This window comes from Melanotaenia boesemani, chromosome 8, assembly GCF_017639745.1.
Source record: "Melanotaenia boesemani isolate fMelBoe1 chromosome 8, fMelBoe1.pri, whole genome shotgun sequence".
Classification (NCBI taxonomy): domain Eukaryota; kingdom Metazoa; phylum Chordata; class Actinopteri; order Atheriniformes; family Melanotaeniidae; genus Melanotaenia; species Melanotaenia boesemani.
Genome location: NC_055689.1, coordinates 27,480,420 through 27,492,439, shown reverse-complemented (window position 1 = coordinate 27,492,439; position 12,020 = coordinate 27,480,420). Strand labels below are relative to the sequence as shown.

The 12,020-nt window shown below is 37.7% G+C and overlaps 1 protein-coding gene across 7 annotated transcripts in view; it reads left to right on the top strand.

The window, feature by feature from the left end:
• Positions 1–12,020, top strand: part of cadm3 (cell adhesion molecule 3) — a 109,382-nt gene that overhangs the window by 73,539 nt on the left and 23,823 nt on the right. For 5 of the 7 annotated variants that reach the window (XM_041991981.1, XM_041991984.1, XM_041991982.1 and 2 more), the window contains exon 5: positions 853–999. In XM_041991981.1, coding sequence (XP_041847915.1) covers positions 853–999 — 147 coding nt within the window. The remainder of the gene's footprint in view (positions 1–852; positions 1,000–12,020) is intronic. The other 2 variants (XM_041991983.1, XM_041991980.1) reach the window with 1 other exon arrangement.

Here is a 12,020-nt window from a genome sequence, read left to right as displayed (position 1 = left end):
TTGGTTGTGCACTGAAAAGTGATTCCACAGACTGACAAAGCATAAGTTTGTGTGAAAACGGAACATCTTTTTAGGTATGTGTTTCTTTGGATGTCGTCCCTATGCAGCCAGACTTCACAGTAATGAGCACTGGGGTCCCCAAGGCTTTGCTCAAAGCCCCGAAGAGGAGCTGGAATGTGTCACTGGCTAGAGGGATATCTGAAGGTCTCTCCTAGAACTGTTGTTTCCATGGATGGATGGATGGATGGATTGATACTTGTGGACCTTTAGATGTGTCTTAATAGACTTTTCAAGATGGAAAATTAAATAATCCTTACATTTGGGTGCTGGAACCAGATAATATTTGATATTTGGAGAAAAAGGAGCCAAGAAGCAGCATATTAATGCCCCAGCCCTCCAACCCAATTTCCTCTCTTGGAGATTTATATGTAGTGTGACTTCAGTCTTTTCCTCTGAGACTGAAACAGCCATTATCTGCACAGCCTTAATTGGCCACTTGTCAGCAAAACAGAAAAATTCTAGTGCACCAACCATGACAAACACTAATAATACCGATGGTAGGTGTGATACTCTGGAAGGTTATTTGATGACTATGAACCATTTTGTGTGCAAATCACTGCAGGTCTGCATCATTTTCCCCCAGTTGGTTTCCATCTGAGCTTTCAGAGCTGACCAAATATATTCAAGTTTGGCTTTGACACAGACGATTCTGTAGCAACTTTGCAAACAAACGGTATATGTTTGAAGCTTAGCCACTAGCCTTCATATTTTGCTGCTGCCCTGTAGGATAAAAGTTTCCCTTATACCTCCTTTTAACTCTCTAACTTTTTATGCTGTTTTATCTCTCTCTAGGTGTGCCCGGTAAACCTCAGATCTCCGGCTTTGAGAATCCAGTGCCGGAGGGAGAAACAGTCACCCTGACCTGCACCACTACCGGTAGCAAACCCCCTGCTAAGCTGCGCTGGTACAAAGGAGACCAAGAGGTTGAAGGTGAGAAAAGTAAGCTGTGTGTGGAAGCTTTCTTTTTATATGTGCATATTGAGGTCAGAAAAAATTACATGCTGGGCATTTAATTTATTGTACTGGGCAAGGTTTGGACATGGGTGTTTGTGCAGGAAAGTGTGTTTGTGGTTGGGAAGTTGTTCCGTAGGAATGCAAGGATGTGGCTTTTGCTTGTGTACATGTTAGTGTGGTCTGTGTAACTGCAATTTAGAAGTGTGAGTGTGTGAACACATTTGCAACACTGACACACATATGCCTCAAGTATGTGCATTTGTGTGTGTTTTTGTTTGTGTGTGCAAGATCCTGCTGTGTGTGTATCGCATCCTTGCCATATTGCCTGCTGTCTCTATGTGTCCTAAACCTGGATCTGCAAGTGTGTGTGTCCAAGTGTGAGGACAGGCTGCTTATGTGTATGTGTGTGTTTGAGTACAGAAACTTGCTGTGAGTGTGATCATGCCTTTCTCTCCCTTTATTCCCCTTTATCCTGATCATGTAAATGTGAACATTTGCATGTTTTCAGTATGTTGACCTAGAATTTGGTCGCACAAGTGTTTCGACATATCTGCAACTTGGGAGTGACACAATAGAGAGTAAAAGATAGTGTGGGTCGGATCTAGTCAGGGATAACAACAGAACCCAGGAATAAAAGGCAGGCTGGAGGACAAGATGAAAGGATGTTGTCAAACAGAGATAGAGAGAGCTTTGCATGAGGTCAAGCTGACTGGTCTTTTGTTACTGATAAACTGGAGAAATAAGCAGAAAAGAAAAGGAGAGAAGGCACAGAAGATGTCATCAGAGAACAATTTAACTAACATTTTTTTCTCAATTTGAAATAAGAAAAAAATCAAGGAGACGACTGGCAGGCTGTGACTCACACCGATGGCATTGGCAGCAGTTGTGTTTCTCCGAATTACAACCATGTTTCATGTAAACCTCTCTGCTTCTTGTTGCCTCATCAGTCAGAGGTTTTCTGCTTTGCTTTATTGAGCAGAACAAACATGTTGGATGTGTTACCTCTGCTGCCCTTTCACTACTTCCACCATCTGCCCTTACAAGAAGCTTTGGTTTACAGTTCTGATGGTGCTGACAGCGCCCTCTTTCCAGTCTGGTTTACTTTTCATAAACCTTACATTTTTTTTTTAATCACACTTCTTTTCTGCAGCTCTTTGTATGTTAATTATACCAACATAAAATGATGATATAATACGATAAAGATTTATTGATGTAAAAATGCTGCACTTGGGTTTTGTTATGCAAAAATGTCCATCTTGTCCAGAAGCCGTGCCAGTGTTGTTATAATTATGGATTGAAAGGAATCAAAAGAATGGTCTACAGCTAAAAGGAGAAGGAGAATTGGGAGAGCTGCCCGCCTGAGGACAGATTAGCTGTTCCTTTTGTTACAGCTGAACTAAAAACAGGAGATGGAGAGAAAAGGGAAGACTAAGGAAAGAAATTTGCATTTTGGGGAGACTTGAATTGATTTTAAGGAGTCATTTCAATCAACATACAAAAAAGAAGTTTTTTCTTTTACCCATGTTATATTGCTATGCCGATATTCTTTTTAAATTAACTGCGGCATTCCAGAATAAATATTTGGATTTCTTTGACCTCACAGCTCAATTTAAATACAAACTATCTCAGCTGAAAAAGTAACCCTGTCACCATAAAAATGCATTTTCATTGGCTATATCCATGTTGCATGATTTACATTCTTAGTGCATTTAATAGCACTGCAGAAAATGGTTTGCCCTTTACATGGAAAGATAAACGGCAAACAGGGTAGATGTATAGCACATCCAAGAACCGAGTTTTTATAATATAGACTAGTAATTAATTTAACTGTTTACACCACCAAATCTTCAGTATAAATGTATTTCACATATTAGCATCATTTAGAGAAAATTGGGACAACAAAATGCAGATCCTTGTTTGTTTGACTACTGTTAAAACTGTGTAAAGGAAGGTGTTAAAGCTCTGTGCTCGTTTGTAAGTTATGCAAATGAAAATAGATGTATAGATATTCAAATAGTATCTTGGCTATCTTTCCTTGTCTTTACCTGTAGTCTTGTCTCTATCAAGATTTTATGTATTAGACCATTTACTGAACAAACTGATTAAGTAAATAATAATTTTACAGAAACTTTTACAGAGGTGTTTTTTTTTTTTTTGCCCATTTTACTAGAGAGAAATTATGCCATTTCACCTTACTAGAAACCATGGGTACGTCTTGCATAAATATTCCTCAGTTTCAGCTAAGTATGATCTTAACATTTCCGAGCCAGTAGAGCCTAGTGTCTCTCCCTCTTCATTACTTTTGAAAGCTTGTATTTTATGCATAGTAAATGAAAAGGCAATTCCTGCACATGCTTCCCGTTTTCCCCCACTAATTTACATAAAAAAAACTTTTTAAGCCTTGAGAAAGATCTTTGAACCAATATAGCTTTTGGGGGATCTGATTTCCTGCAGTATGAAAGAGGTTAAGCACGCATTGGGCATGTTGCTTTCTACTAATCTGTATTTTATTTCAAATCAGACTGATAAAAAGCACAAAAAAAGCAAAAAAAAGAAAGAAAGTCTAATACTGGACTTATATGAGAATGTGACCTCATTGTCAAAGAAATACAGCTGACAGTTATCACTACATATAGTATTTGTCATTGCAAGCCTATTCTTCCTTGAAGGGAGTTTTGGAAACAGAGCTGAAGAACAGCAGAGAGGGACATAAGGAGTCTTCCTAATTGCATCATTAAAAAAAAAAAAAAAAAAAATAATAATTAATTAATCATTTTTGCTCTAGAAGCTAAAGAAGAAGGACTAAAGAAGGAACTAATGTTTTTAAATATAGATGTAATAACAAAATAATGTTTTTTAGCAATTTTTCACTTTTTAAATAGAATAGTTGCATTGAATTTCCACAACATGATGACACTAAAGGCCCACTTGTGCGCCCTTATGTGCATAAAAAGGAACATCCATTTCAAACATTTTCATGCGTCACCGTCCTCATACTTCCCTGCATGTTTTGCGTCGCCATGATTGTCAAGTCAATTTCACCAGTAGAGGGCAGTTTGCTCTCGCTAGGCGACATCAGTTTCAGACACCATTTGGCAGGGGTAAGGCATCGCCATAAAGTTGTTTCCAACCGCCCAACACGTCCTAAACATTTGCACATAGTCTTTTTTCAAAAGATTTCCAGTGGTATTGCCATTTTTATTTATTTATTTATTTTTTACATCATTTTCCACAAATATCTACATCCATAGAAGAAAGTCTATTTTTTCCCAAAAGGTTTATGTTTTTCTTTATTTTTAAAACCTAAAAATAAAAATGAAATTGTGGTTCCTCATAAATGATAGCAGATTTCCTAAACTGTCTTTTTTAGAAGGTCTCGTAACATTTGCAGCTCTAAACAAGTTTTATTTCGCTGGGCTGAGGGACAAATGGCTCTTTGGATTGTAAAGGTTGCAGACCCCTGCTGTAGGTTTAAAGTTCTGCTTGGATCTCTGTTGTGGCAAAAGGTCCAAATGCTAGAGTAGGTTTTATTTTCTCTGCTCCAACACAGCTGATGGATCTCCTCAACAGCCTGTTGTTGGGCAATGAAATACAGTCAGGCGTGCTAAAGGAGAGAAACTTCTAGAAACTTGCAGGACGGGGCCCTTAAACTGTACTTCCCTCTGTTTTTGAGACCCTTTGCTTCACTTTATGGTAAAACTTTGCTCACAACCCTGTTGTACACAATCTGATACTTGTCTTCTGTCCCCTGGTGGATACTTTTTGTACTACAATAATTTTGACATACATGTTAATAAATGCTGAATAAAAAAAAGTAAATTTTTTATTTTATTTTATTAAAGGGACAAATAAAGACTTAACATTAAATAAAAGATTTACCCATTTTTCTTGGGCCTTTAAAGGATTTAAACCTTTTTTTTTATTTTTATTTGCATGACAGCATTATCAGAATATTGAGAAGTGAACTGAATACCATGTCAAATATGACCTTAGTTATTATGCCATCCCCACATTCTCTCTGACTGTCCTCCAGAGATATGGCTAAAATTGCTGATTTTGAAAGGGCTCGCACTGAATGTTACAAAACATTGAATGTTATCTAAGATTTTGCTGAATCGGTGAAGTGAGTTAGTGGAAGGGTTGTACCCAAATGAACAAAGACATCCCTAGTTGACTTTTTTTTTTTATAAATTTTGGATGAACGTACTGTTTGGAATAAAGGGAAAACAGAGAGAAATAGAGTCAGACAGAGAGAGATTTGAAGCAGATCAACTCGATATGAATGATGGTGTGTTTCAGGCCTCACCCAGCTGTCCCGACATTGCACAACACCGATCAGTCATTACTGGTATGACACACCCTCACACACACAAACCCCTTCGATTTGACACACACAAAAACTCTGGTAACGGAGAGATGATCAGACACGTGCGCATTGCTCATCTCCGGCTAGATGACGGAGGAGCATCACGGGTCACTGTCTTAATATTACAGCATCTCATTCATGCAGTTGCAATCTATATATATGTCTGAGTGCGTGTGTTGGTGTGTGTGTGAATGTTGGAAAGATGAGCCAATAGACGGCTGCTTGCTACTGTTTCTCTGACAGCAGCACTGACAGTAAAAGGGTAGAGGTAGAGAAGCGAAGTGAGAGAAGGGAATAAGGGTGACAGACAATGTAGAGTGTGTATGTGTGCGAGAGAGACGGAGAGAAAGACGCCTTGTATCAAGAAAGTGATGGCGAGGGGCTGTTGAACGAACAGAGAGCACAAGAAAAAAAATGAGTGAAGAAGCAGGAGTGTGTGTGTGTGTGTGTGTGTGTGTGTCGGTGTGCACATGCATACAAATAGACAGAGCAACTACATAGATGCTGAGAGTGATGGCAGAAAGTGGCAAAAAAAAAAACATAGTAAAGACAGACAGAAGAAGAGACAGCAGAGGGGGAATTAAAAGAACCACAGAAGAAGAAGTGAGACAGCGTTGTGGCTAAGTAGGAGCAGAGTGGAGGGGGGGGTAAAAGGGGCCCAATTTTAAAGAAGAGGAGACAGGGACTGGAGAGCGCAACAGGAGAGAGGAGAGGAAAGAGGAGTGAAGGCTGACGAAATGGAGAGAAAAATCCAGAAAGAGGATTTAGAAGGAGAGCGAGGGGAGAGAAGAGACAGAGAGCAAAAGAGAGTGCGGGAAAGGGAGTGGTAATTGAGAAGAATGAAAGGCTAAGAGCTTTGAAGACTGTATTAGTTGTACTGTGTGAAAGGGCTATGGATCATTTAGTGACATCGATGTATTGGATTGGGGATAATGGGGATTTATGGTGTCACTTAAAACCATACCAGCTGAATTCCACCCCAAATTGTCATAATGCAGAATGTGGGGCGGATGGTGAAGGTTACATGGGCGTGTGTCAGTATGGAGCAATATAATGGAAGACAAAATGCAGGAGGAGAAGCAGAAAGTCATGGGAAAGTCTGCTCCTTAAAATGCAAAAGATCCCTCAATGAAATTTTGTATTTAAGCCAAAGGACAGAATTTGCAATCTTGCTTAAAATATAAAAACTAAAAAGTACTTGTTTTGCCCAGCGGCTCCTTAGAGACTCGTTTATAATTAAATTCATTATATAACACCTGCTTTTCCAGCCTTGAGGACACCCATGAAATAGCCCTGAGATGTAAAGGATGTTGGTGCAGGATGTAAGATTAGGAAGATATGAAAATTAGTGTTAACAGGGGCTATTTTCACTGTCTGGGCCAAAATGAAATAAAAAAAAATAAAAAAAATCAATCCCAATCACAACACTTTTGGAAAAAAATGAAGGCCTGCAGGTAATTTTCATTACATCATTGATGAATCTGTCACATACTTTTTAACTAATTGAACAATCGTTTGTTCTATGAAATATGAGAAAATGGTGAAATATGACCATTAACATTTGTGCAACTGTGAAAAGCACTTGGAAGGTGATTTTACTGCAATTCTTCTCATAAGCTCTACATATCTTTTTCAGTTTTGAAAAGAAAATTTAAAGTACCAGCTATAGATATAGGCATATCTCCAGTAAAAGTACAGATAGTAGAGTGAACATTGTTAAAAGTTTGTTTAAAAATCTGCTCAAAGAAGTAAAAAGTTAAAACTACTTAATCTGTTCTCGGGAGAATGCGCAGACAATTTAGTCCAGTCTTTTTCTGAAGCTGCAGTTCACACAAGTGCTTCTGAGCTGCAGATTTGCACAGTGTAAGAAAATAAGGTACACCGTGGAGATGGCTGCTTTCTATAAAACTCCTACAAGATCGTAGGTGAGGCTCCTTGATGATTGTACCACATGTATCTGCGCATACGTCCAATAGTGATGCACGAGATGAAAGCAGCAAACAGGTCAGGGATCTCACACTCCTTAAAGGGCACTGTCCTGCAGGTTTTAGGTGCTTCCCTGCTCCCACATAACTGATTCTACTGGGAATTATCACTGACTAAAGTTACGTGTAAGGACTGTAAACAAAGGAAATTACATAACATAACAGTTGATTGTCCTGCACTTAAGTTGAAGTTCTCTTCAATACATCAAAGACACAAGTGGGTTCTTTGGAATGGACATTTATTGTAGATGCTCTTATTCTGCATCGTTTCCATGATAATATTCATGCTTTAAGAACCAAAAAGGTCCAAAATAGGTTGTTAAAATGAACAGTATACTAAATGAAAACTAACAAAGACAAGTAGTATTTAGCTTCAGTGAAATACAGTTACAAGAAAACATAGATTCATGAGGCACCTCATTTTTACTTCTTTACATTTACTTGAACAGTGGCATGTTGCTCGATAACTGGACAAGTATGACATTCAGCGTCCTTCTCCAAAGGGTAAGTCAAGCGGTCAGTTTGACAAGCAGCCTCCAAAGAAATGTGGATCTGGAAATGATTTCTTATCATTATTATAATATTTATGAAATAGGTATAGTAAATGCATACTGCACTCTGAAAAATAGTAATGGGAGCAGCATTACAATACTTAGCTCATATCAAATCCACATTTAATGTCAGCCTTTATATGATGGACAGTTAAAGAAATCTCAGTATAATGCAGGGGTGGCAAACTGGGGTTGCTGTCCTGCAGGTTTTTGTTGTTTCCCTGCTCCAACAGACCTGATTTAAATCAAATGGATCCAACAGCTTATTGTTAATGTCACAATGAGTTATTAATTTCAGAGAAATGTGAGCAGCAGAAGGAATGAGGTGAAGATGGCTGACAAATAAGAAAACAGGAGAAGAAGAAGCATTATTTTCATTGTACAAGAATACAATGAAATTCTGCATTATCTCTGTTTCTATAGCAGCTACTAATTCACAATGTTAAAAATGAATACATAAAAATGAAACTATAACTACTAAATATTACGTACTATAAATATTAAAAACTCAGCCTCAACAATTTGGGTGAGAAATGTCCCAGACAGTCATTTATTTCAGGTTTATCACATAGAAACACTCTTAATAACAATAAAGTTACATAATGCTGTTTTACAGCTCAAAACGTGTTTAAAGGTGCGCTACACCTTTGAATGGCAGAAAATGAATGATATTCACTAAAAATTAAATTATACCACAGTTCAACCTCTGATACATGAAATCCAATTAACTTTACAAAAAACATGTGAAAGCAATTACAGTACCTGACCAGTTAACATCACCTAAATTAGTCTGAGCCTAAACTTTTAATTTCTGTCATATTGAGCCTTATATCTGCATCAGTGTGCTTTAAAAAAAAAAAAAAAACATCCTCTCCAATGACACCTACCAGTTTAATGTCTGCCTGTCCAGTTCAGGCAGTTTAAACTACTTTGACGTGAAATAACTTGAAATAAGTTTATTGAATCAAAAGGGAAATTACTGTTTTGTGTAAAATATCAATTTAAAAGTTAAAATGCACAGAAAAAAGAAGTACATCATGTTGAAATAAGTACAATGCCTGAGTAATCTGCCTCTAGAAAAAAAAGTCCACCCCAGCAGCTGTGTTCACGCAGAAATCCAGAAACCTTTACAAATTATGGCCTTATATGAACGCTCACTTTAGCACTTCCAGTAGTCGTAATGCGATTAAAGTAAAAGAGTGATGGCTCTTTCGATCATTCTAGGACTTTCCACTTCTCCAGGGGACAGCTTTAGCTGAGCATGTGTTTCTTCCTGTTTGCACTGATCACACCTTTCAGATGCCAAGTAGAACCAGACATTTCTACTTTTAGCTTCTAAGCAGCTTCACTGGAAGAGCTGGGGGTTTGACACCTTTTCAGTTTCGCCCAGCCATTCACTTTCCTTCCTCAAAGCTTTCTAATATTTATTTTTGTTCTGCAGATTGGGGCTGCTACGTTATTTTTATATATATATAAAAATGGCCAATTGAGTATCTTTTTGACAGTACTATTGAAGTGGGTTCAAACTATCTGATTGACTTTTCAAAACCGAAAGATTACCAAAAAGGCAAAAATGTTGAATTTGACAAAGGTTTTCTTTCATTTGTACAAGAACCCAGTCGTAGATGGGTGGTATGTTTTTCTTGTCAGGTGTCAATCTTACGGGATTTCAGATTCTCTCTTTGTATTTTAAATTCAAGACAAACAAAACAATTAAAATCCTCTGGCGGATTAGTTTCTTTGATTACAAAAGCTATGTTTTTGACCCATTTGTTCCATCAATTAATGGATTAATTGACTATCTGGAGCAGCCTTAATCCAGACCTTCTGATCACAAGCATGCATCGCAAGCCATAAAGTCCCAAATAGGCTGGCCGAAATGATTGCTGCATCCAGTTGTTTGATTTCTCTAATATGATTATTTTATGGTGGATTGTACGCTGGAGGCATGATGCATCAGCAGCACCAGCACTTCATCTGCATAACATCACCAGCTTGGGGGTAGTTTGTCTCAGTGATGTTCCCACCTTGTCTCTTTATTCACCTTTTTATTCGAAGAATAAGAGTTTTATTCTTAAAAAAAAGAAAAAGTGTGCAACCTATTTTAAGCTGGTGCTTGAGTGTATGAGCTTAAATATTAACTAAGGAGAATGCTGCATACCCATAAAGTAATTCTGGGAAAATATAATTGAATATTAATATTTACTTGAATGATTTATTAGTCATTAATATTGTCACTTTGATTATATGATATTTTGTAATTATCTGGCATTTTTTAGGTCTCTTATGAACTTTTGAAATGTTTTAAATGGTGCTGAACTTTGCAAGAAGACAATGAATATATAAGTGGCATAGATACTTTAAGATATAATGCATTTTTAAGTAAACAAATATGTAGAAATGAGCAGCACTGCAAAGTCTTTTGTTTCATATTGCGGTTTTTCCAATTAAAGAGGACCACAGATGCGAGCAGTGATGAAAATCTATTGTGTTTCCTTCATATTTAAAAACGACAGCCGTCATTTTTCCCACCTCTATTTTTACCTGCACCTTCGGCTACACTGCCTTTCTTGTAACCTGATCTGCTCTGAAGTCTGCTTGTTATGTAAATGTAAGGACCCATTGCGCAACTAACACTTGACATATTATCACCTTATAAAGATGATATGTGGAAGGCATTACAGTTGCTAACATTTGTCTATCTACACACATAGCACTTATGAAACTGCATTTGCATTTATTACCAGCCAGAATAGCTGGTTTTTCTTTCACCCTGTGAGTCTGTTTGTATCATTATGGCAGAATGGCATCCTGGAGACACTTACTGTGATGGAAATTACCACAAATATGAGCCTGAGTACTGTGTATGTATTTCCATGTCTGTATGTGGGCAGATTTGGTCAACATCTAAGTGCCACAACTGTACAACAAGCATAGACAAGACCTTTGTGTGCTTGAGGTCAAAATGAAGGTCAGGTGGGGTGAACGTCAGAATATTAACATGGTGACATAACAAAGTAGCCCATAGTTTTCAGTAGTGTTCTTGTGAATGTAGCAGTGTTAACTGTCCATTTACAGTTTTTTTTTTTGTTTTTTTTGTTTTTTTTGGGGGGACGGGGGGGGGGGGACACGTCTAACTCCTGAGGGAATTATCTGGCCTTGTACCAGCTAAAAGCTCTGACATGTTCACCAGCTAGCTGTTAGCTTTTTTTCTGTGGTTTGTTATTGGTCTGATACTGTAGGATGGGTTTATCAGAGCTGAAAACAGCTAAATGCTGCAACTGGAGATGCAGCTTTGAGAATTAGAGCAACACTGACCCAAAACAGTGAAGTTGCGGGCTGGAAAAGCAAAACAAAAAGCTGATGGGAATAAGAGTCAGCTGAAAAATTTGCTGTTGGTTTAACACTACAACTGACCTCATGTTCAATGTTATGTGAGCCAGTGTCTTTATACTGCACTCCCAATTCCAAAACATTTGGGACAAAATGTGCAAGATCCAAACAAGAAACAATGATTTGCAAAGTTCATAAACCAACATTTGATTCACAATAAAATATTGAAAACAGATGTTATGAGACATTTTACTGTTTTATTAATTAGTTCATCTTAAAGTTGATGGTAGCAGGTCTCAACAAGCTGAGATGGAACAATGAAAGGTGGAAAAAATAAGTATTAGTGAACAGAAACAACTGCTTCCCCCCCCAAAAAAAACTCCAATACTGATGCGGTGCAGTACCAGAACCCACAGTTTCAGGATTCTCAGTTTCAAAAGGGTTTTAAGGTAATTTGTTTAAACAAGAAACCACTTTTGTGTATAATTTATGTCCATTATAAGGTTTTGGTGTAATATATCACATAATTAAAATAACGTCAGAGAAAAGAACAACTTAGGTCCTTTTTCTCACTAGAGTGAATGTTTTCTTACTTTTATCTTTCTAATTCATTCTCCTCCAAAGTAGCTGACACACAAAAAGAGGGTCCTTGACATCACTGTGCAAATCAAGAGGGTCGTGACTTCCAGACTCAACCTACTACTCGAAACCTTAACCTCAGCACAATGCTGCTGCAGTCAAGCAGGATTCTCGTGCAGGTGTTCCAGGCTT